Below are 27,034 nucleotides of genomic sequence, written 5' to 3'. Positions count from 1 at the left end.
GGATAGAAGGTGCTAGTGGGACCCCAAAAAAAGGTTTTAAAATAGGAAAAGTGAAATTTCATGGTGTATCACCTTTAAAACACTTGTTTTTGGAAGTGTTGTGAACGCAGCGCGCTGAGACGAATGTCCGCATTTACCCTAGCCATGCAGGCACGGAAGAACAATCCATGGCAACGCTGCTGTAACTTTCACTAGCCATCGTGATTGGTAGGTTCCTCAGCTCCGCACACAACACTGTAAAAGTGCCATTCATATAAAACTTGCAGGCCGCACTAACATTAAACTTTCATATTAACAATTTTGCTGCCATTTTAAACATAGCTGTAGTAAGCAGCTGCCAAATTGTCCTTACCTTTTAACGTGGGCACGCGCACACATCATGCACAATCTGTGCGCGACTAATCTAGTAGACGCGTAGACTCGGTGACAGCTTTCGAATAAAAAAAACCCCCCATTGAAATAGACATATCCGTTGCCACGCTGTATCCCTGCTTATCCGCCAGTGTTTACATGAAAAAACATTGAAAAAAGCCAGCTGTGCGCTATGGTAACAAGTGGACACGTTCGCGCACAAAACGCACGATATGTGCGGGGATCATAATCCAGGCGTGTAGAGACTGGATCAAAGTTTCCAAACGCAAAAATCTGATTGAAAAACGAGCTTTCCATCGCCGAGTAGCTTTCCTCTTCTATTACAATGTAAACCAATGGAGGCGGGACTATGGCCCAGGCTCAGACCGGATACGGAAAGCTAGATCCGGTCCAGACCGGAAATACGGCAGGATACAGTTAGGGGGCGGGCCTAAGACTCTGAAGCGGCCATATACAGCGATCATACTTTTAATTGTTTCATAATGATTAAAGCTAATTACATTTCCGGGAACGACGGGCATCGCAGAGAGGTACAGCGGGAAATCAACGGTTTCGGCGGGGATCGCAGAGTATGAGTTAAGGTGGGGGCCACAAAATATTGTCCCGCAGGCCACAAATGGCCCGCGGGCCGCCAGTTTGAGACCAATGTTCGCTACATTGTACATTCAGTGAATTATTATTTTGTTAAAATGTTGAATTGTTATGGCCTACGTTATGTATATGAACGTTTACATCATACAGCTCATCAATATCAAAAGTCCATATTTCAAAATATTACAATATTCCAGGAGACTCAAAACAAGGATTTATAACAGAGAAATGTCAACCTTCTGAAGTCAGAGTAGATTGAAGTCCAGTGGGAAGTTTCCTCAGTCAGATAGGATTTGGGCTGCTATGGCATCTGCTATGCTTTTTACACAATATTATAATGTTATGAGATCTCTGTGTATATTGTTACAGGAGGTTGTTATAATTAGGGCATCAACCACTTGTGATTTTTGCAAGTCGACTCGACTCAGTAAAAAGTTGAGTTGAAGTCGACTTTATCGTTTGATGACGTCATCACATCACACACGACCCCCCAATTATTTTGGGGGTCCCCAGATGATTAACTTAATGTGAAACATTGTTTTCTCACTCAACAGTAAACAAACCAACATAAAGTTTAAGTGTATAGAGGGTGTCTGCACATTTATAAAGTGACAATTTAAGGACGTTTTAATACCTCTAAAATGAAAAATTAAACATTGTCCAAATTGTCAAATATAAAGAGGCAGAAATGCATGTAGATCTGCTATTTTTACAATAGAACGTTTTTGAAACGGTGAAAGCCGCTTCCAAGGAGTGGCTTTGTGTGTCCCGTGCGTCCAGACTTGAGGATTGGTCAAGCTTCACATGACAATTTGGCCCTCCAGACAAAATCATTCATTCATTCAGAATTCATAAAAATATAGAACTAAAGCACATAGAAAGTATAGATCTAGAACACAGAATGTATAGATCTAGAACACAGATTTCATAGCTCTAGAACACATAGAATAAGAATTCACCGCTTCACTTCGAACCGAGGTTTGTTTTCTTTGTTTTTTTTGTTTTTGTTTTTCAACTTCGACTTTTGACTTTCCCTGGTGGGAGTCGACTTGTGTAATGAAGTTGTCGACTTTTTCGCTAATGCCCTATTCTAGAATTGTTTTCTTTTACAGGCAGATAACATAGTGACTCTATGATTTTGACCCTCTCTCCCCCCCCATAGGACAGTGTGCAGAGTGCCCCAGGGTCAGTGTCCAGAGGTGTGTGTGTGGTAAAGAGCGGGCAGAGAGGGAGTGTGCCAGTCCACGATGGCACTGCCAACAGGTACACGCTGTTCTACTGCTGTTTCTCTACTCTGCTGATAGTTTACTGAGACGCTACCCAGTCTCTCTCTCTCTCTCTCCATAGATCTGCGGTGTCTCTCTACCATGTGGTCATCATGTGTGTGAGCGTGCGTGTCATGACGGTGCATGTGGAGAGTGTCCTCGCAGTGGGAGACGAGCCTGTCCATGTGGAGGGACTGGTACGTGCACGCACACACACACACACACACACACACACACACTGTCCATGTGGAGGGACTGGTACGTGCACACACACACACACACACACACTGTCCATGTGGAGGGACTGGTACGTGCACGCACACACACACACACACACACTGTCCATGTGGAGGGACTGGTACGTGCACGCACACACACACACACACACACTGTCCATGTGGAGGGACTGGTACGTGCACGCACACACACACACACACACTGTCCATGTGGAGGGACTGGTACGTGCACACACACACACACACACACACTGTCCATGTGGAGGGACTGGTACGTGCACCCACACACACACACACACTGTCCCTGTGGAGGGACTGGTACGTGCACGCACACACACACACACTGTCCATGTGGAGGGACTGGTACGTGCACGCACACACACACACACACTGTCCATGTGGAGGGACTGGTACGTGCACGCACACACACACACACACTGTCCATGTGGAGGGACTGGTACGTGCACGCACACACACACACACACACACACTGTCCATGTGGAGGGACTGGTACGTGCACGCACACACACACACACTGTCCATGTGGAGGGACTGGTACGTGCACACACACACACACACACACACTGTCCATGTGGAGGGACTGGTACGTGCACGCACACACACACACACACACACACACACACACACACACACACACACACTGTCCATGTGGAGGGACTGGTACGTGCACACACACACACACACACACACACTGTCCATGTGGAGGGACTGGTACGTGCACGCACACACACACACACACACTGTCCATGTGGAGGGACTGGTACGTGCACGCACACACACACACACACACACTGTCCATGTGGAGGGACTGGTACGTGCACGCACACACACACACACACACTGTCCATGTGGAGGGACTGGTACGTGCACACACACACACACACACACACTGTCCATGTGGAGGGACTGGTACGTGCACCCACACACACACACACACTGTCCCTGTGGAGGGACTGGTACGTGCACGCACACACACACACACACTGTCCATGTGGAGGGACTGGTACGTGCACGCACACACACACACACACACACACACTGTCCATGTGGAGGGACTGGTACGTGCACGCACACACACACACACACACACACTGTCCATGTGGAGGGACTGGTACGTGCACGCACACACACACACACTGTCCATGTGGAGGGACTGGTACGTGCACACACACACACACACACACTGTCCATGTGGAGGGACTGGTACGTGCACGCACACACACACACACACTGTCCATGTGGAGGGACTGGTACGTGCACGCACACACACACACACACACACACTGTCCCTGTGGAGGGACTGGTACGTGCACGCACACACACACACACACTGTCCATGTGGAGGGACTGGTACGTGCACGCACACACACACACACACTGTCCATGTGGAGGGACTGGTACGTGCACGCACACACACACACACACACACACACTGTCCATGTGGAGGGACTGGTACGTGCACGCACACACACACACACACACACACACTGTCCATGTGGAGGGACTGGTACGTGCACGCACACACACACACACTGTCCATGTGGAGGGACTGGTACGTGCACACACACACACACACACACTGTCCATGTGGAGGGACTGGTACGTGCACGCACACACACACACACACTGTCCATGTGGAGGGACTGGTACGTGCACGCACACACACACACACTGTCCATGTGGAGGGACTGGTACGTGCACGCACACACACACACACACTGTCCATGTGGAGGGACTGGTACGTGTACGCACGCACACACACACTGTCCATGTGGAGGGACTGGTATGTGCACGCGCACACACACACACACACACACACACACACACACACACACACACACACACACACACACACACACACACACACACAGAGCTTATTAGCCAACATGCTAACAGTGCCACTAATGTGTGCGTCCGGACGTTCATCCGTTATTTCTTCTATTCTAGTCGCTCATCGCTTCACTTCAGTGGTGCAGGTGGGGTCCGCGTTAGTAAAATATCATGTCCCGTGCAAAATAAAATGAGGGCGGTTTTGGTCTCCCTCAATTTAGACTATACTTCCTGGCAGCTAATTTAAATGTCATCACTCAGTGGTTTGATTGTTATCCAGGCTATAATCTTGAAAGCATGCCCTCCTGGCTAAGAGTGGAACATTTGTCATGTACAGGCACATGCTTACCCGCGCTACTCAGTCCTGTTACGTTTAAGAAAGATATCTATAGCTTTAACCCTATAATTCAGCATTCTCTTAAAATTGATAAAAGCTCCAACATTGTATATGTATTCTCCCATTTGTGGCAATCATGCTTTTAAACCAGGCCTGACCGACCCAGTTTTTGGTCTCTGGAGGGAAAAGGGAATTGAATCCTTAATAAATGTGTATAAGGAGGACCATTTTGTTTCTTTCCAACAACTTAAGCAGTCGTGTCAACGTCCGGCATCACACTTTTTCAGATGAGAAACTTTTTCAGAACTCATGTCCCACAATTCGAATAAAAGACCTGTCATCCGGTACTAGAAAGCATAATGAGGGTCGACTCCTTCGGTAAAGGTGCAGTCTCGCAATACTACGCAATTTTGCAAGACTTGTCCTTGTCCAGTCCACCCTCTATTCCATTCAAGACTTGTCCAGTCCACCCTCTATTCCATTCAAGACTTGTCCAGTCCACCCTCTATTCCATTCAAGGAAAACTGGCAAAGAGAGCTAGGTATTGATATCTCGGACGCAATGTGGGAGGAGTGTATTGACAATATTCACCACAGTTCTATTAATGTCAGGCACGGCCTCATCCAATTTAAGATCATTCATAGATTACACTTCTCCCCGACTAAAGTGCATAAATTATTTAAGGATTCTTCTCCCCTGTGTGGCAAATGTTTTATTGAGCAAGGTACTTTAGCACATCAATTCGTTCAATGCAAAGCCACATTTTTGACTTTCTTGGGAAGGCTTATGAGAGGCTCCTCCCTCCTGCTCCTTTAAACAAGGGAGTGAATATCGTAATCTGCAGTTTAACTGGATTTAATTGGAAGTCACTTTAAATATTATTTCTATTTTGTATAGAAATCTTATTTTACAGCAGTCGTACGATAAGCATCGTTATCCATAGTTACCTAACTAACACTTGGTTGTGCATGGGTGTAATGTTCTGAAAATAGCAGATCTACAAGCTCACAACGTGTCTACTATTTTCATTACAACGTTAAGTATGAATCAGTCATTACAACCATCACGGCCAAAAATACATTAATTTACTAAATCAACTATTTATTCTCAACTAAAAGTAAAACATTTCAGATGACTAAAATACGACTAAAACTACAATGGAATAGAAATGTGCCGTGAAAATTAACATTGCCACAACTAGTAGCTTGTTTGATGTGCAGATGTTATGACATTTCATTGATTGATTGAATGATTTATTGTCAGTTTGCATAGGAAAAGCTACAGTTTCATGACAGTACAGTACAGTTCACTGGTACAAGGTCAACTAAAAAGATAAGCTCAAGTAAGCACATGACTTATTTAAATTGAGATCATTTTTTACTCGTATACGCTAAATGACAGACAGATAGAACAGCACTATGCAGATAAAAAATAAAAAATAAATAAAACTAAAACAAAACTAAAATTTCATGTGACTAAAATACATTAAAAATACAAATTCAACTAGAAATACTGTTCCTTCGAAACAGTGTGGGCTCGCTTCCAACCCAACAAATAGGATACTGTACTGTACTGCACCTTACTGTACTGTACTGTACTGTACTGTACTGTACTGTAACTTACTGTACTGTACTTTACTGTACTCTACTGTACTGTACCTTACTGTACTTTACTGTACTCTACTGTAACTTACTGTACTTTACCGTACTCTACTGTACTGTACTGTACCTTACTGTACTTTACTGTACTCTAATGTACCTTACTGTACTGTACCTTACTGTACTGTACTTTACTGTACTCTACTGTACATTACTGTACTGTACTGTACCTTACTGTACTATACTATACTGTACTCTACTGTAACTTACTGTACTTTACCGTACTCTACTGTACTGTACCTTACTGTACTTTACTGTACTCTAATGTACCTTACTGTACTGTACCTTACTGTACTGTACGTTACTGTACTCTACTGTACATTACTGTACTGTACTGTACCTTACTGTACTATACTATACTGTACTCTACTGTACCGTACTGTACCTTACTGTACTGTACTCTACTGTACCTTACTATACTGTACTTTACTGTACTCTACTGTACTTTACTGTACTCTACTGTACTCTACTGTACCTTACTGTACTTTACTGTACTCTACTGTACTTTACTGTACTCTACTGTACCTTACTGTATTGTTTTGTACTTTACTGTACCTTACTGTACTGTATGTGTTCTAGAGGTGTATATTGAGTGCATATACTGTAGGTTACTGTAGGCCACTCCAGACTGAGGAGTGGAGCATGACTTTTATTGTGTTTGTGGATCTGATTTGAAAATGCATTGGTTGTGATATCTCCCTGACAACCAACAACAACCACTAATACGGCTGAGTGTCCCTGCGGGTTCTAGGATATATACTGTAAATCCCATTGCCCGGGATCCTAAAACCTTATTATTTTTAAGTAATATTTCTAAAACACTACAAAACATGTCTCAAAGACAAATACAAGCAAACGTCTCCACAGTAACACAGTAACAGTTGTTTGTGTGTGTGTGTGTGCGTGCGTGCGTGCGTGCGTGCGTGCGTGTGCGTGCACATTGTAGATCAACTTCATAGCAGTATTAAGTGGTCCATCTATGTTTTTTTATTAATAATAAAATCTGCAAAGTAACTGAAGCTGTCAAATGCTGTATTTATAGTAGAGTATAAGTAACAAAAATGGAAAGTAAAGTAAAAGTACCTCAAAATTGTACTGTAGTTACAAGTACTTGTATATACTTGAGTAAATGTACTTAGTTACTTTGCAGCACCACAGAACAGCCAATGACAGCCAAGCCTTTAATCACAGCTGTGTAATCAGTAGAGTGGAGAGGGACATTTATTTATAGTTTTAACTATAACTATAGTTTTATACATCACACAGCTTAGATATTTGGATCAAATCAGAGAGCAGACCTGTGTGAACGTATTTATATAAATAGCATATCTGAAGTGTGAACATTACAGCCACAGCGCCTTAATATAAACATGGGTCCCTTTCCTCTGTCTACACTCTCTCCCCACTCACTAAACCCATTGGAAATGCATTGGGTGCTTAAAGTTAAACATTTTTATTTTTTTATAATTAAACTACAAAACATTTCAAAAAGAAAAATACAAGCACACGTGTCCTCAGTTAGCTAAACACATAAAAATTTGAATGGTGTTGAAAGGTGTAAGCGTTTAGGAGATGAATCGCGCCAAAGTTTTGAGGAGATACTGACTAGTATAGTATAGAAATAAATAATGAAGATAACATACGTGTGCTCGCCTTCCAGGCAGCCCACAATAACACTGGTTTGATGAGCTCGGTGCAGTTCCAAGAACAGCCACACGATGGCAGCAAAGGAGCAGTTTATAACTGCTTGGATCTCTTCACTTGTCTGGGATTTACAACTAACTTTCTCCCCCACAGTGCGATTTAAAGGGATATTCCACTTTCAACAGGGAAACAGCTTATGGGCTTCTCTCCCCACACACACCCATTGTAACTTCAAACTTCATTTTAACCATGATAGATTCATTAAAAACACCCATTATTTTTTCTGGTGACTCATAATACCCTCCTAATACGTGAGCAGGCTGTGTTTTTTCTATAACTGTTTTAATTTATTTTTAAAAACTATTTGGGAAAATGGAAAAAAAAGATATATTAAAAATAAATGAAAAACGTTATCGAAAAAACACGGCCTGCTCACGTATTAGGAGGGTAGTATGAGTCATCAGAAAAAATAATGGGTGTTTTTAATGAATCTATCATGGTTAAAATGGAGTTTGAAGTTACAATGGTTGTGTGTGGGGAGAGGCCCTGGGCCTGGAGGGCCTGGTAACATTTACATCAAATATCTAAATATTGAATCAAGCAAATTAAAAACTGTTCAGGGTGTTCATAAAAGCCTGATTAGACGATAAAATGACCAAAAGCTTTTTTGAAAGTGAAATATCCCTTTAAAAAGTTTAAATTGAAATTAGAATTGTGATATTTGGAGAACTGTGACTCCTCTAATACTGAATGATGATATCTTGTCCAATTACTGATCTGTGCGTGACCCTAACCCTGTGTGTGTGTGTGTGTGTGTGTGTGTGTGTGTGTGTGTGTGTGTGTGTGTGTGTGTGTGTGTGTGTGTGTGTGCGCGTGCGTGCGCTTGTGTGTGTGCGCGCCTGTATGTGTGTGTGCGTGCACAGAGTACTCTCTGCCGTGCACGGAGGACGTGGGGACGTGTGGGGACACGTGTGGACGACCTTTGAACTGTGGCCTCCATCGATGCTCCATGAGGTGTCACCGAGGAGCCTGTGAGATGTGTAGACAGGTACACACACACACACACACACACACACACACACACACACACACCATGGCTTGTGGTGAACATCTTTGCCACGTAAACACATATTACCTTAATACCCCATAACACTTACAGTAGCACTCACCCACCCATCAATGATCATATGTGTCATATAGATGTTCATGATCTTTTGTTTTATTTTCTGTAACTCTGAGTGTGTACACATGAGTGATCCATCAGTACACTCTAGGGCAGGGGGGGCAACATCTCTTTCCACACTGACTTTGATAAAGTGAGTGAAGGGACACACGTTGGACAATGGAAACACACGCAGTTAAAACTGCATGAATTTGATAGACACGACAGACAAAATATTGCCTATTTTGTGTCGTGTCTTTAAGGCTTATGAATTATTTTATAAATATGGATGGATAGCAGACTGTTTCACTGCTACATTATAAACATTTAACATTTGAGTACATATGGATGGAATATACTCAAATGGTACATAGGCCTACGTATTAATTACTAATAATGAATTGGAGTTGCGTTAAATTGATTTCCCTAAAAACATGATGCTGCCTTTTTAACATGTAGATTTTTTGGGGTGCAAATTTGTTTATCTTGAGGACGTCGAGGGCCGTATTGAGATGGTGGAAGGGCCAGGTCCGGCCCCCGGGCCTTATGTTGCCCATGTAGGGCATTCACCAAATATTCTAATATTCAAATATCAAAGTCACTATTCGACATTGTTCACCGAAGTCAAATATTCACTTATTTTTATAGTTTTCTCTTTAAAAAAATCTATAGTTTATAAAGCTTGGCTAGATAGGAAGTCATAAGAATGAGTTGTCAATGCCCCTGGTGGATGAATTTGTTAATGCTCTATACCAGGGGTTCTCAAACCTTTTTAGGCTGTGACCCCCAAAATAAACATATTTGAACTGGGGACCCCCACCCTGACAAGCACTTGGAATTGTAGGCATTACATTTAATGTGACTCGGTTCCGCAGATAAATATTGTTGCGAGGCGTTGTGAGCATGTAGATCGGCTATTTTCACAATGTTCACCTCTTGTTTACTTAATATTTGACAGTTTGTCCTGTCTTGTTGAATACTCGACTATTCAAATATACTTTGTTTGAGGTCGAATAATTTGAATACTAAAAATCACTATTGGTGAATGCCCTAGTACACTCTCAGAGTTATGGGGGCAAATAAAGCTTTGAGAACCACAGCTAGTTCTTGTGGACTCAGAATAGTGTCATACATAGTGTCATAATGTCACAGTAAATCAGTGTTATCATCCATCCATCCATCCACGTACTAGATGCTACTCCAAGTCTCTCTCGGGTGACTGAACTTCTCACCCTATCTCTAAGGGAGATACCAGCCACCCGTCTGAGGAAACCCATTTCGGCCGCTTGCACCCAAGACCTTATACTTTGGGTCATGACCATATTGTGAATAAAACCTGAACACTGGACATTCAGTAACTTCAGTACTGTATATTTACTGTATATTTACTGTATATTTATAAGCTCACAGCTTGTCACGGTGCCATGCGATGTGAGCTTCATAAAACTACATTTTATGGCAAAGGACATTTGATGTCTTCCCCTCTTCTCCGCTCCCTCCACTCCCCCGCCCCCGTTTGCAAAAAGATAGAGCGATGCACGAAAAACTAATTCACCCACTTTTTTAATTCTGGAAACCTGTGACAATTAAGCTGATTCTGATTTCTCTCCACCCCCCCCCCCCCCCTCTCTCTCTCTCTCTCCAGGAAGTGGAGAAGGCGTGTAGGTGTGGCCGGTGTAAGCGTGTCACTTCCTGTCATAAGGAGTATTTGTGTGACTTTAAATGTCCAAAGTCCAGAGGCTGCCACAGACACCAGTGTAGGAGGAAGGTTGGTTTCATTACTGTTCATTCATTAATGTGTTAATTAATTCAATGTCAGCAGGAAGGATGTTGAAAGACCCCAAACATCTGAGGACCTCAGCTTACTGATGATGTGTTCTGGTGCATCAGAAGAATCTGATGTATTCAAGAACTATGCATGTCATCATATAACATTGAAAGACAGACGGATAGAACACAGCTTAACCGTAGTGGTCCAAGGTCCACGTAAAAAACATAGGATAACATCAATTACAAAAGCAGAAAAAGGGGAGAAAAAAAATGGGGGTGGAAACATGGGGGCTTAGTCTATTTACAAGTCACGGGTAGCAGCCGCCTGAAGGTGACTTTTCAGACCGATGTCGAAGGAGGCTAGGGATTTGCTCTCCTTTAAGGCTTGTGGAAGGGCGTTCCACATGTTGATGGTATAGCAGGAGAACGAGTTAGAGCCTTGTTTAGTGTTAAATCTAGGTTGAACATGGGGTCTATTAGGCAGAAATGCCCCTGTTGTCCAGTTTCCCCAGCAGAACCCAGCAGCCAATCAATACTCGCATTACATTTACTCTGAGCTTTTACTCTGAGCCTCCGAAATTAGGAAAAATCGCCGGGTTCCATGACAACTGGTGATTAAATCATTGTTTAATCATGAGCACTGTATTAATTAAATTTTCTCTAAGGGGTCCCTGCTTCATCTCTCTCTAAGGGGTACCTGCTTCATCTCTCTCTAAGGGGTCCCTGCTTCATCTCTCTCTAAGGGGTCCCTGCTTCATCTCTCTCTCTCTAAGGGGTCCCTGCTTCATCTCTCTCTCTAAGGGGTCCCTGCTTCATCTCTCTCTCTAAGGGGTCCCTGCTTCATCTCTCTCTCTCTCTAAGGGGTCCCTGCTTCATCTCTCTCTCTAAGGGGTCCCTGCTTCATCTCTCTCTCTCTCTAAGGGGTCCCTGCTTCATCTCTCTCTCTCTCTAAGGGGTCCCTGCTTCATCTCTCTTTCTCTCTAAGGGGTCCCTGCTTCATCTCTCTCTCTAAGGGGTCCCTGCTTCATCTCTCTCTCTAAGGGGTCCCTGCTTCATCTCTCTCTCTAAGGGGTCCCTGGGTGTAGAGTTGTCGCAGAGATGAGCTCATAGTTTAGCAGAAATAATGAATTCATGGTGAAGACAAAATGAATAAATTATCATCATTGTTGTTATTATGGAGGCATAAATGTCACTGATGATCTGATAGGTAAAGGTCTGCTGTCACATGACGCAGTGTGACATTCACACACACACACACACACACACACACACACACACACACACACACACACACACACACACACACACACACACACACACACACACACAGTCACACACAGTCACACACACACACACACACACACACACACACACACACACACACACAGTATGCTTTGACATTTCTATATTGTATGGTTGTTTGTTGCGTTGTCCAAAATGACTTTTTTCCCATTGATTACTCATGCCATGGATATATTCAATAATATGTTTTTGTATTTGTCGCATTCCTAAGACAATTTGATTACAATACATTTACTCCCATTGATTCCGGATGGAGACCCAAATGCATTATAGTCAATTTACTATAATCGATTTTTTGAACAATGCTATTAAACTGTGGGCGGGGATAACGTGGACACCGCTGTACTACTAAGACGCTCGCTCCAAAAAAACTACGGCGCTCGTTTTTCCCACAGTTGGTCCTTGTGGTTATGAATGAACTGCTATCAGTGGTGTAAATTAAACCACTTCAGCCACATAGATTGCGGCCTTTTGAAAACAGATCTTCAAGCTCACAATGCGTGGCGATGCGAGCTTGCTATTTTCAAAATAATCTTTCTTACATTCTGAACTTGTTAAATGGGAAGACTGGAATGACTTGTGAAACTCGTGATAGAGCAGTCAATGAGTTAATAGGCCCATCATATATTAAAGTGTAGGCTACTTTATAGAACGTGTCTTTTCAAATGGGGGTCCGCGGGCCAGTAAGTGCCAATTTAGGGGTCCTTGACATAAATAAGTGCTCTAGTAACATGTGCATGACATTATTGAAATAAACAAAAAAAATCACCAAAAATAGTCGATCTACAAGCTCACCGCTGTGAGCCCACAGGTTGAGAACCACTGCCCAGGTAGTTTGTTGTGTGTGTAAAACAAACAACAGTTTTAAGTGGGGAACATACAGGATATACAGTTGGAGGGGTACAGCATTGTGTAAACAGATCTATGTTGCATTGTGACATTTTATATATACAGTGTACAGGGTATAAAGCTTTTGGAACAAATAACAGCATTATATTTTCTCAAAATGCATTTACAGGTATCAGCTCTGTTTCATACTGTATGTACAGTAGGTCTAGATGTCAATCCATGGTTTGTAGTCCTTAGGATGGTTGTAGTCCATTCTCTAGCCTTCTTTTATCACCAGTAAGACACTTGAGGGCAAAAAGCGACCATGCACCATGTCTTGGCCATCTGGCCAAAGGGATTTGGTTCCCCTGACATCACAGTGATTATATTTTTGGCATTCACACATATGGGTTTAATATTGATGACATCAGGGATCTCCATATATGGGCTTAAAAGGGATTTTGTTCCCATGACATCACAGTGATGTCAGAGCGTGAGAGTCAATCAACAAAAAAGACAAGTGTTAAGCCCTTTGCACACAGATGCATTTTTTTCGCACTGAAAAAACGGACGATTCCATTTTTAAAAAGAAATCAATGATTCTCTACGACCTCATGCACACCGGCTCAGAATTAGCCGTGCGACGAGTGGCTGCGGCCGTGCGTTTTTTCCCCGATTCAACCCAGTTGGATTTGTGCGTCTTGTCGCATGCGGTAAAAAACTCATCACTCCTTTTATGACTCCTTTTGTGATCTGCAGCGCCGATTCCACACAGCCTTGCACTCCAAATCCTATGTGTTTTAATCAAGCAGCAAACGATCGATAGTGAAGTGCGACCCAGGGGCGGACTGGCCATCTGGCATACCGGGCATATGCCCGGTGGGCCGCTAGGCCAGAGGGCTGGGGGGCCGAAAAAAAAAATACGTAAGCTTACCATAATCACAGTAATCCTTAATCATTTTCAATCATATTCTTTTGGAGAAATGAGACAGACACAGAGCCCTGCAGAGGGGAGGTGATTGTGTCAGACTCTGTGTCCAGCTGGCAGCTGATGCCAATAAGTAGTAACTGCCCCTTGTTAATGGATCAAAGGAAGGCAATTATGTCTCACTGCACTGTCAACTAGCTGCTACAGATGCATACTTTAAGCAGACTGGTTAATTGGTTCTTAACTTATTTTGTTTCAACTTTAAGGAGTGCATTTCTCATAATAATAATAATAATCCCTACAACTAATTGACAGCGATTATTTTTCGATTACTTTTAGGCAACTCCGCGATAGAATCACATTTACACTGCATCTAAAGACTCCACCTTTTGCGCATTTTTACCCCAATGTTCCTAGCAGCTTCTCCTGAAGCTATTGTATTCGCACGATGTACACTTTGTAGAAAAGTAATGTGTGGGTTTGCTATGCAAATCTTTCCCCAGAGTGTCTCCTACGCAATTTTCGTCAGCAAAGTATCAGGTTACAGTTTGCTTCAGCAGTGACGGCCGCGCCGAGAGCCTGTATCTTACAAGAAGTTGGCGGCCCTTCGGGCCACTCACATCTAGAGTTCGGCCCACTCACCTCTTCCCAGCAACATACTGTCTGTGTGTGTGTGTGTGTGTGTGTGTGTGTGTGTGTGTGTGTGTGTGTGTGTGTGTGTGTGTGTGTGTGTGTGTGTGTGTGTGTGTGTGTGTGTGTGTGTGTGTGTTGCTAAAATGAAAACATTGAAATAATGAAAATAAAACATTGGCAGGCCTATTATAGTAATAATAATAACACAATTAGGCCAAAACTTTTTTTTTTTTTCAAAAAACTTTTTTTTTTTCAAAAAACTTTTTTTTTCTCAAAAAAATATTTTTTCTCAAAAAAATATTTTTTCTCAAAAAAAATTACAAATCCATCTGATTGCTGGTATACCGTGAGGGCCCCCGGAGGGGGCCCGAGCTCTAGATTTGAGGGCCCCCAAAGGGGGCCCGAAATTCTAGTAATAATAATGGTGGTATAAGAGCAGCAACAACACTAGTTACTAGTGTCAACCTTTTCTCAACCTTTTTTCTGCCAGGGCACACATTGCCAAAAGATCCCAGTTTGCTAAGTTGTTATTTGCCAATGTCATGTTCATACTCCCCTTGTTGGTGAGAACTGTACGCTAACTTATACAATTTATGGATTGTGTAGTTGGCTGTGGGTTGTGTAGTTATCATTTATGTTGTTCTGTAAAAGTTGTGTTATTAAACTCATTTACTGCCATTTTGAAACAGCTCCCATCAGGGTTCCCCGCCAGAAGCCTCCATAGACTTCAATGTAATTTATAGTGCACGGATCATGCACGCCCATGCACAGATGATGCACCATGTTTGTGCAGTTTGTTCACAGCTTTCAAACAAAAACATCCGATTGGAAATCCGTTCAGGCATTCTTGAGATAATAGCCATTATGTTTTACATGTTATGTAAACAAAAATGGCCGCCCTGTTTGAAAGATGGGGTTGTATGGGGGTTGAACATGCAAAATCGCGATTGAAATCATGCTTACTAGATTTGATGGGGTCCAAAAATAACTTTAAAAAAAAAAAAAAATCAAAAATATTTTTTTTTTATTTTTTATTTTTTTTTCAAACTCGTCATACTAGTCATAGGCAGAGTGGACACATCCATATAACTCGTCAAACTAGTCATAGGCAGTAAATGAGTTAAGAGCTTGTGTATTTGTATGTGCCTCGACCGGATGAGTCGGTAGAGTATCTGCGCGCGCTGGTTGTGGGGGCTGGTCTGGGCTAAGATGCCAGGGCTGAATTTTAGTCCCAGTCCGTCCCTGGTGCGACCTACGGTTGCAACAACAGTTCACACATGTTTCTGCTGTGTTGGCACATTGTTGTAGTTCTTCCAGGAGTTTCATTGTAGTCACAGTGTTTGTTTACCCTGCGTTGCAGTGTTGCCATAGTAACAGTGTTTGTTTACCCTGCGTTGCAGTGTTGCCCGGGCAACTGCCCCCCATGTGACCTGCTGTGTGGGCGGAGCCTGGGCTGCAGGAACCACAAGTGTCCTTCTGGATGTCACCAAGGTAACCATGACGACCATACACACACACGCACGCACGCACGCACACACTAGAGACACACACACACACACACACACACACACACACACACACACACACACACACACACCTCTAGAGTGAGATTGAAGGTGATTGGCTAATAGGGACACAGCTGGGAGGTCAGAGGTCAACGTTGGAATGTTCTGTAAAAACACCTCCTGAAGAGAAGCTGTGTGTGTGTGTGTGTGTGTGTGCGTGCGTGTGTGCGTGTGTGCGTGTGTGCGTGCGTGCGTGCGTGTGTGCGTGTGTGCGTGTGTGCGTGTGTGTGTGTGTGTTACATCCTGTGTGTTGTCAGGGAGGTGACCTGGTGGTTCCCAGGAAAACTAAGCACAACGGTGGGGGCCAGTGGGGGGACCCGCTGTCTAGGGCTGTCACCATTATGACATTTTACATGACGATTAATTGTCACTCAAATTGATTTAATTGTGTTTTTTAGATTTACTATTCTGTCCATAACGGCTAGGGCTGTCACAATTATTACATAATCGTCTAATTGCGATTATTTGACATGATCGCGAATATTTTTCACATTCGTCATAATCGTTATGTTTTAAAAAATAGTGGAAATAGCAGATCTACAAGCTCACAACGCGTTGCATCGCGACGCGTTGTGAGCTTGTAGATCGGCTATTTCCACTATCAATGTTCTTATTGTGGGCTCGCCTGGAAGGCGAGCACACGTATGTTATCTTCATTATTTATCTATCAGTCAGTCAGTATCCTCAAAACTTTGGCGCGATTCATCTCTTAAACGCTTACACCTTTCAACACCATTCAAATTTTTATGTGTTCAGCTTACTGAGGACACGTGTGCTTGTATTTTTGGTTTTGAAATGTTTTGTAGTATAAATATAAAAAAATAAAAATGTTTAACTTTAAGCACCCAATGCATTTCCAATGGGTTTAGTGAGTGGAGAGAAGGATAATAGACCCATGTTTATGTTAAGCCGCTGTGGCTGCAGTGTTCACACTTCAGATATGCTATCTATATCATTGCGTTCACACAGGTCTGCTCTCTGATTTGATCCAAATGTCTAAGCTGTGTGATGTATAAAACTATAGTTATAGTTAAAACTATAAATAAATGTCCCTCTCCACTCTACTGATTACACAGCTGTGATCAAGAATCAAGTCCGGGCGATGGGATGTAAATCCCATAGCCATATATCCTAGAGCCCGCAGGGACAGTCAGCCATATTAGTGGTTGTTGTTGGTTGTCAGGGAGATATCAAAACCAATGCATTTCCAAGTCAGATCCACAAACACAATAAAAGCCATGCTCCACTCCTCAGTCTGGAGTGGCCACATAGAAGAACGCCTTGGTTATAGACATAGTGGAGGACAGATGTGATCTGGGATTGTTAGCCTACAGTATAGACCAATTATTTGTTTACAAACATTGAGACTGAATGCACAGCTGACTGTATCATGTAATCAATTCCCAACAGATCCCCAAACCTGTTGTTTTGGGGAGCACTGGTTATTCAACCTCCTCTTGTGTACTAGTGAGGTGCTCCCATGGGAGCGCCCTTATCGAGAGATATATACTTCATTGCGCAACGGTATTCCGCGTCAAGAGTAGCTGATATACAAGCTCACATCGCGTCACCAATGCAACCCTTCTGAGCTTGGAGGTCTGCGGCTCTGCGCGCGACACCGTCGCAGGACGGAGCATAATTAGGCTTCATGGACTGCAGCTGGGCGAGCAGTAGACGCTCTGGTGATCCAGTGGATCGGGTGGGTGATCAAGAGGAGCGCTCCCTCTGTTCTGATGACGGTGAATAGAGGTGGGGTTTGAAGGACAACTGTTTTGAATCGCTATTATTGTTTACAATCAACAGAAACTAAGGATTATATATTTCAAGAGTGAGAATTTACAGTAAAAATCCTAAGCATTCTTCCTCCACACTGGGAGAAAAACGGCATCTGAAAGTTTGATGGAATGCATTTTTAAACACGAGTGCCATCCATTGCATCCTATGAACGGTGGGGTTCATTTGGTGCCGACCGGCGTGCGCATACTGGTTTATATCAGTGTGACGTGGACCATTAAGGCGTCTATATGCACTCAATATACTCCACTACAGTTGGAGTCCATTTGACAGTTGCTGGTTCCCAAACACAGAATCAAAAATGTAGATCTAGAACACATAGAATATGTACAGTACAGTAAGGTTCAGTAGAGTACAGTAAAAGTACAGTAAGGTTCAGTAGAGTACAGTAAAGTACAGTAAGGTACAGAAAGGTACAGTACAGAAAGGTACAGTAGAGTACAGTACAGTAAGGTACAGTAAAGTACAATACAGTACAGTAAGGTACAGTAGAGTACAGTAAAGTACAGTAGAGTACAGTAAAGTACAGTATAGTAAGGTACAGTAGAGTACAGTACAGTAAGGTACAGTACGGCACAGTAGAGTACAGTACAGTATAGTACAGTAAGGTACAGTACAGTACAGTAAGGTACAGTACAGTAAGGTACAGTACAGTAAGGTACAGTAAAGTACAGTAAGGTACAGTACAGTAAGGTACAGTAAGTTACAGTAGAGTACAGTAAAGTACAGTAAGGTACAGCAGATTACAGTAAAGTACAGTACTGTAAGGTACAGTACAGTACAGTAGTGTACAGTAAAGTACAGTAAAGTACAGTAACGTACAGTACAGTAAGGTACAGCAAGATACAGTAGTGTACAGTAAAGTACAGTACAGTAAAGTACAATACAGTACAGTAAGGTACAGTAGAGTACAGTAAAGTACAGTAGAGTACAGTAAGGTACAGTAGAGTACAGTAAAGTACAGTATAGTAAGGTACAGTAGAGTACAGTACAGTAAGTTACAGTACGGCATAGTAGAGTACAGTACAGTATAGTACAGTAAGGTACAGTAGAGTACAGTTAAGTACAGTACAGTAAGGTACAGTACAGTAAGGTACAGTACAGTACAGTAAGGTACAGTAGAGTACAGTAAAGTACAGTACAGTAAGGTACAGTAGAGTACAGTAAAGTACAGTAAGTTACAGTAGAGTACAGTAAAGTACAGTAAGGTAAAGTACAGTACAGTAAAGTACAGTAAGTTACAGTACAGTACAGTACAGTACAGTACAGTACAGTACAGTACAGTAAGGTGCAGTACAGTATAGTAAGGTACAGTACAATACTGTAGGGTACTGTACCTTACAGTACCTTAAAGTATCCTATTTGTTGGGTTGGAATCGAGCCCACACTGTTTCGAAGGAACAGTATTTCTAGTTTTAAGTATAAAGTTGTCAAATATGTCAGTAATTTCTTCGTATATTTAGGTTATGTGTCATATCTACCATGTGCAACTTCAAAGCCTAAAAGCCAAACAGAAATGTAATTGTCAACGGCAAATACACAATTAAATCGTTAATCGCTATTATTTGAGAGAAAATTAATCGTCATGTAAAATGTCATAATGGTGACAGCCCTAATAACGTCTCATAACTCGGTAACGGCGCTCAGTGGGCTCATGCGACCGTCCGTCACGCAGCGTTGATTTCGTCGACTAAAACTATGATGAAAAATGTTTGTCGACTGCATTTTTTTCACTGACGAAAACTAAATAAAAACTAAGCTGTGATGACTAAAACTAAGACTAAATATATTGACAATTTCGTCAACAAAATAAAAACTAGACTAAAACGTTAGGGAGGGACTGGTGGAGAAGAGAGTCATTTTATTGCGACCATAGGTCGCACTTACTACAGAAAGCTCCACCAGGTGTCCGTGCGTCAGTCAGTCAGTCAGTCCGTCCGTCCGTCCGTCCGTCCGTCCGTCACACGTCAGACGTCACACTTTTGCCCTGCTCATATCTCCGCAACCGTTGCCCCGATCCATGCCAGATTTTGCACACACACTCCTTACCTGCCAAACTACAACCTCCAAGGACCCCCGGAGTTCCAGGGACCCCCAGGTCCCTGGGGGACCCCCAGGTGTAAAAAAAATACCAAATGTGCAAAAATGACCAAATGACCACCCCCACGGGGCTGCTCACGGGGAATTCCCGGGGACCACCCACTCCTGCTACTCCAGAACGGATGCAAAAGTGGTGGCGCCCCCAGTGGAGGACCCCCTCCACTGCAGCTCACATAAAATGCCCTAACTCGGCCTAGGAGCGTCCGGGAGAGCCGGGGCCGGTACCTATTCGTCCGCCAAGGCAACGCGGAGACCCCACCCCTCATTTCTCACATGGCCCTCTTCTAGCGAGACCTACGGTCGCTTATCTCCCGATTAGGGAGTCTTACTGGTGTTGGGTTGCTCTCAGGTGTTGTGTGCTGAAAATAGCAGAGCTTGTAGATCGGCTATTTTCAGCACACAACCAAGTGTAAAATCAGTCATTACGATGCCATCAATGCCTGCCAAAATACATTTCAGTTGACTAAATCAACAGTAGATTTATTTGCCTAAAAACATATGATATTTAGTCGACTAAAATTAGACTAAAACTAAAACTTCTCAGGTGACTAAATTATGACTAAAACTAAATGACATTTTATTCAAAAGACTATGACTAAAACTACATCAAAGATTTGCTGTCAAAAACAACACTGCCGTCGCGACGTTCGTCACGGCGGCTCGTTCGCACAGAGGTGTCTCGCGTGGCTCAAGGACGGCCTGAGACGGCGCGTCTCCTTCGTCATCACGGAAAACAAGCGCTCCTGTCCCTCGCAGCCCCCCCCCCCTCAGAGTCATTGGGAAAAACGTGGACGCTTCAGGGAGTCACAGAGCAGCTTCCTGTCCTCCTTTGTTCCTGATTGGGCGATAAAAGACAATTTATTCTCCTGTCTGCGTGCCGATTGGCTGGACAGATAAAAGCTAGTTAACGACGTTTGTGTGTGTTTGTATAGTGTGGTTGTATTGTTTGTGTGTGTGTGTGTGTGTGTGTGTGTGTGTGTGTGTGTGTGTGTGTGTGTGTGTGTGTGTGTGTGTGTGTGTGTGTGTGTGTGTGTGTGTGTGACCTTTCGGGGGGGAACAGATATGCAACAGCGTCACTGATGGGGGGGGGGGGGGGGGGGGGGGGTCAACGTGACACAGGATGTAGAAGTTCATCTGTTAAAAACCAACCAATCACTGAGCTGCACTGTGTGTGTGTGTGTGTGTGTGTGTGTGTGTGTGTGTGTGTGTGTGTGTGTGTGTGTGAGAGAGAGACAGTCGCACGCACGCACGCACACACACACACACACACACACACACACACACACACACACACACACACACACACACACACATAAAGGTGCTTTCACACCCACTCTGTTGACAGACAGTCTAAACGGTGCTAGCGTCGCTCCAAAGAAACTCACAGAGATTTTTATTCTTGTGACAGGGTTCCCACGGTCATGACATTCCTGGAAATGTTTTGAAATTAGAATAATATTTTTCCAGTACTGGAAAAGTTTTGGAATTGATCAAGGGTCCTGGAAGATCCTGGAAAAAATAGCTATGCATTGTCTTTGGTTATTGATTTTGTTAATACCTCTAAAATGACAAATTAAACATGGGGCAAACTGTCAAATATTAGAGGCAGAAATTGTGAAAATAGCAGATCTACATGCTCACAACGCCTCGCCACGTTGTGAGCATGTAGATCGGCTATTTTCACAATAGACCGTGTTATACACAATTCCTCAACTATTAGTGCTCGTCAGGGTTCCGGGGTCCCCAGTTAAAATATGATTATTTCGGGGGGTCACAGCCTGAAAAGGTTGAGATACACTACCTGTCTTTAGGCATTGCGCATCGGAGTAAGCGACTCGTTATTGAGCTGAAATTATTGTTTATATAGTCCTGGAAATCGGGTTAAATATTCTGGAAAAGTTTTGGAAAAGTTTGGAAATTAATTGGTAAAGATGTGTTGGAACCCTGTTGTGATCTTTCAAACACCATGATATGCGTTTTGTGAATATAGTCCAAATATGCTCCAATTTATGTTATAATTGATGTTAAAGCAGGGTATGCTGTAGGAGGGGCTTGTGATCATAGGATTGTGATGATTCTTCTTCGTGTGCTTTATTTTCTGCAAGCTCAAGACAATGTCCCAAGTATCCTTGCGTTGCACGTGACCGTTGGCAGCCAATAGCATTGGAGATGGTGTCATTTCTACCAATGAACGTTGATTTCTACAATGATGGCGTCACCCGTACAAGGGCCAAAAAAGCTTCTTTTTGTGGTCACATGTTCAGATACTGGATTCTGATTGGCTTAAAACAGTGGTAAATCAGTCAACAACCTTGAGTTGGCTCATGGACCCCGCCCACTGTTGTAACATTTCCCAGATCAATGCGCCTCCCAAACAACTTTTCTTTCATTTATGGTAGAAGTGGTAGAAAAGCAATTTACCGTTCGAGGGTCGTGGCTTGTTGGCTGTAGGGCTGTCACGATATGACATTTTACATGACCATTAATTGTCACTCAAATAACTGCGATCAACGATTTAATTGTGTTTTTGTCGTTGACAATTACATTTCTGTTTGGCTTTTAGGCTTTGAAGTTGCACATGGTAGATATGACACATAACCTAAGAAATGAAGGACATATTTGGCAACTTTCTACTTTAAAAATAACATTGATAGTAGAAATAGCCGATCTACAAGCTCACAACGCGTCGCGATGCGACGCGTTGTGAGCTTGTAGATCTGCTATTTCCACTATTTTCGACTTTTTTTAAAATATATGAACACTTTTCAACATGGAAACGATTATGACGATTATGAAAAATAATCGCGATTATGTCAAATAGTCACGATTAGACGATTATGTAATAATTGTGACAGCTCTAGTTGGCTGATTCCTGAAACAGTGGTAAATCAGCCAACAACCCACTGCCTCTCATGGTAAATGGCTTACTGTTCACAGCATAGAAACCATGGCTTTCCACCGTCCATTGTTTTTACAGTCTGTGCTCTGCCCACATCTGTCTGTGTGTGTGTGTGTGTGTGTGTGTGTGTGTGTGTGTGTGTGTGTGTGTGTGTGTGTGTGTGTGTGTGTGTGTGTGTGTGTGTGTGTGTGTGTGTGTGTGTGTGTGTGTGTGTGTGTGTGTGTGTGTGTGTGTGTGTGTGTGTGTGTGGAGGAATCAATAGAGATAACGACTGTATTGAGGAGAAAAAGGGGACAGAATGTACCAATATGGTCTGCTTTAAGAACCACTGGAGTCAAATAAATACTGTGGGTTTTTAACCTTGTCCAGAGCTGTCATTGTTTAATATAATATCACGTGAGAAGGGTTTATTCCAGCTCTGTGACGCCTCATTCTGACACGCACGCACACACGCACGCACACACACACACGCACGCACGCACGCACGCACGCACGCACGCACGCACGCACACACACACACACACACACACACACACAGAGCTTTGTTGATGTGTAGGGAAAGGAGACGTGACATGACCCAGACCTGGTGGTGTGTAGACTGTTAATGTTTGTGCGTGCGTGACAGAACCCTCACTACAAAACCCCAGGACAAAAAATACACTCGTCCTATTTATATGTATAAGGGCATTCACGAATAGTGATTTTCGTGAATTTCGTGAATAGTGATCTACATGATCACAAGTTGTGAGCATGTAGATCTGCTATTTTCACAATATTTATCTGTCGATAATGTGACCGAGTCAGATTAAATGTAATACCTACAATTCCAAGTGCTTGTCAGGGTGGGGGTCCCCAGTTCAAATATGTTCATTTTGGGGGTCAGGGCCTAAAAAGGTTTGAGAACCCCTGGTATAGAGCATTAACAAATTCATCCACCAGGGGCATTGACAACTCATTCTTATGACTTCCTATCTAGCCGATTTTTTTAAAGAGAAAACAATAAAAAAATAAAAATAAGCAAATATTCGACTTCGGTGAACAACGTCGAATAGTGACTTTGATATTCGAATATTCGAATATTTGGTGAATGCCCTAATATATATTTTTTATAACGTTTTTTTACTGAATACGTGCGTGTGTGCAGGGTCCTGCTACCCCTGTCCAGAGACGGTGGAGGTGAGGTGTGCTTGTGGACACACCGTCGTCACCGTCCCGTGTGGGAGAGAGAGACACACCAGACCCCCCCGATGCAAACAGCTGTGCAGGTACACACACACACGCACACGCACACACACACACACACACACACACACACACACACACACACACACACACACACACACCCTACCGAAGGCCTCTTAAAGCAGTGTAAATCCCTAACATCCTTTAAAACCGCTCTTACAGGAGGATGTGAACTGATAAAAAAGACAAAGTTACCACCACCACCCCCCTCCCCCCAAACCCGTTTACTGTAGATATTTTTTAAATTATATTTCTTATTTCTGACTGTTATACTGTATGTGTAGCAGGAGTAATGTTACAGCGCGTGGGTGGGAATCATCCAGCAAGGTCTTCTGCCAGACGTATAGCAGCATGGAGCAGCCCAACCCACGGAAGCAGTCCCCACTACAATATTTACTATTCTGGTCTGAGGGGTTAATGATTTGAAGGACCCCCATACCTCTGAGAGGTGTACAAATGATGTATTGGAGAGTAAATCAGGTTTTGGAGGTATACAGTATTTTCTGGACTATAAGGCGCACCTGACTATAAGGCGCACTGTCAATGAATGGTCTATTTTCAAACTGTTTTCATATACAGTATAAGGCGCACCTGACTATAAGGCGCACATAATAGACGCTACCATTGCGTTATGCATCAAACAGATGGAGCTGTGCTAAAGGGAATGTCAATGTCAATGAATGATCCATATATAAGGCGCACTGGACTATAAGGCGCGCTGTAGTTTTTTGAGAAAATTAAAGGCTTTTAAGTGCGCCTTATAGTCCGGAAAATACGGTACCTCCAAGACCTGATCAACCCCTACACCCCCACCCGTTCACTTAGATCAGCCAACACAGGGATGCTGACAGAACCCTCGCTAAAAATCCCAGGATAAAAATCCACTCGTCCGAGACAGTTTGCCCTCCTGGCCCCCAAACTGTGGAATAAACTCCCTGTCGCACTTAGAACAACAGACTCACTCGCTAGCTTTCACCGTGGACTGAAGACTCACCTTTTCAGACTCCACCTAAACCCTTAGCACTACAGAAACACTCAATGACCATACATGAAGCTAGTTCTCTTTACTGATTTTAATGTTTTAGATTGATGTTCATATGCATTTGTTATATTGTTGTTGATGTTCTGACATATCTTGTTATTATAGTACTGTATTATCTGCTTATTGTAAGTCGCTTTGGATTAAAAGCGTCTGCTAAATGCCTAAACTGTAAACTGTGGTCCATTTGGTTCCTTTAGTGATAGACTTAAAATATGGCTATATTAATGTGATCTATTATTATAAATCCCCCCCCCCCCCCCCCAGAGCCCCCCCCTCCTGCACCACCCCAGCAGGGAGCCTCATCGTTGTCATGACGACGCCTGTCCTCCCTGCCGCCAGCGCTGCTCCAAGCCCCGCCCCCTCTGTGAGCACAGCTGTCAATCACCCTGCCATGACAACGTGATGGTCAAGACGCAACAGGTGCACGCACACTCACACACACACATACACACACATACACACGCACGCACACACACACACACACACACACACACACACACACACACACACACACACACACACACACACACACACACGGGCGGTGAAACCACACTGACAACTTGAGCAACTTGTATTAAAGATCAGTGTCTTGACAACTGACATTCAATATGAATTATCATATTATAAAACATAGTAGGCCTACCTTTAGCCCTATAGCCAGGCTATTTGAAAATAGACAATCTACAAGCTCACAGCGTGTCGCGCTGCGACGCATCTATGATCACAGCAGCTGCAGCCCATGATCAAGCCTAATTAATGTATTCTCCGTCCTGCAACGTTTTTCTTTCTTCTGTTTTTCGTTTTTTTTTACTGTATTGCAATGCACATTTACATATGTACAACATGTCTCTTCAGGTAATTAGTAGCCTAACTACTAGCCTCGCGTAGCCAGGCTTACTCATCTGCGAGGAGAAGCCTGGTCCAGATATGAGGCAGAGACCGTTCTAGGAGGTGGGGCTGAATATTCGCGGAAGTTGTCTTCTTTTCACAGTGTGGTGTTCCTGCAAACGTATTCCCCGCTGGAAAAAGAAAGTGTCTACGTCTCCTGCTCCATCGGTTGCGCTCACAATAAACAATATATAAACTAAAACATTGATTCAGGCGATATTACACCTATGAAGAGCGAGTTAAGAGCTACAATCTATTTTAGTTTTTTCGCGGGGGAATGTAAACAGACTGCACCGCATGACGTAACGTCCGTTAAACACAGAATTCCGCTAGAAATCTTAGAACCAAGCGGAAGTCATATCTTGGCCAGGGTGCCTAACTACTACTCTTCATCTTTCTTTCTAGTGTGTCAGTGTACTGTTCACCTAATCTCTCAAGAACAGTTCCTGTGATGCTTACAATACAGAGGGCGCTGTTTTCCCCTTTTCTTTGATGGAAAAAAAGGAAAATATATATGTTTTCGATTTTCGATTATGACATTTTAAAATCGATTATTGATTAATCGATTGATTAATCGAAAATCTATTAATCGTTGACATCCCTAATATCCGTGATGCAATGTGAGTGACTTGTTCTGTATGAGTGAAGAAGTAAAGCTTGTAGCCTTCAGTCAGATGTTCTCAGCGCAATGCAGTCCGTCGTGGCACGTTTCCCATATTCCCTCCTGATTGGCTATCATTGCCTTCTAAAGTTTGTGTATGCAACCTGACGGTCGCTTATCTCTCAATTAGGGAGTCTGTAACCCTATACTGTATATACTGTATACATACATGTACACTCAGGCATTGACACTAAGGCTTGCCCACCTGCCCCTGGCAGGTAAATAAAACCTTCGGGCAGGTGAAGTTGGCTTTCAGGTTGCCTGAC

At 43.2% G+C, this 27,034-nt stretch overlaps 1 protein-coding gene across 1 annotated transcript in view; it reads left to right on the top strand.

The window, feature by feature from the left end:
- nfxl1 (nuclear transcription factor, X-box binding-like 1) overlaps positions 1–27,034 on the top strand; it is a gene marked incomplete at its 3' end in the record, with an annotated part of 62,790 nt that overhangs the window by 14,236 nt on the left and 21,520 nt on the right. Inside the window, 8 exon segments of the mRNA XM_080742292.1 lie at positions 2,126–2,226; positions 2,311–2,425; positions 8,878–9,002; positions 10,762–10,884; positions 15,978–16,068; positions 24,080–24,200; positions 25,484–25,497; positions 25,500–25,639. Of these exon segments, the coding sequence (XP_080598418.1) occupies positions 2,126–2,226; positions 2,311–2,425; positions 8,878–9,002; positions 10,762–10,884; positions 15,978–16,068; positions 24,080–24,200; positions 25,484–25,497; positions 25,500–25,639 (830 nt within the window).

The sequence above is a fragment of the Nannobrachium achirus genome (assembly GCF_963921795.1).
Source record: "Nannobrachium achirus genome assembly, chromosome: 14".
In the NCBI taxonomy this organism is placed as follows: Eukaryota; Metazoa; Chordata; class Actinopteri; order Myctophiformes; family Myctophidae; genus Nannobrachium; species Nannobrachium achirus.
The sequence above is the reverse complement of the archived record's forward strand: the minus strand, read 5'-3'. Positions and strand labels throughout refer to the sequence as shown.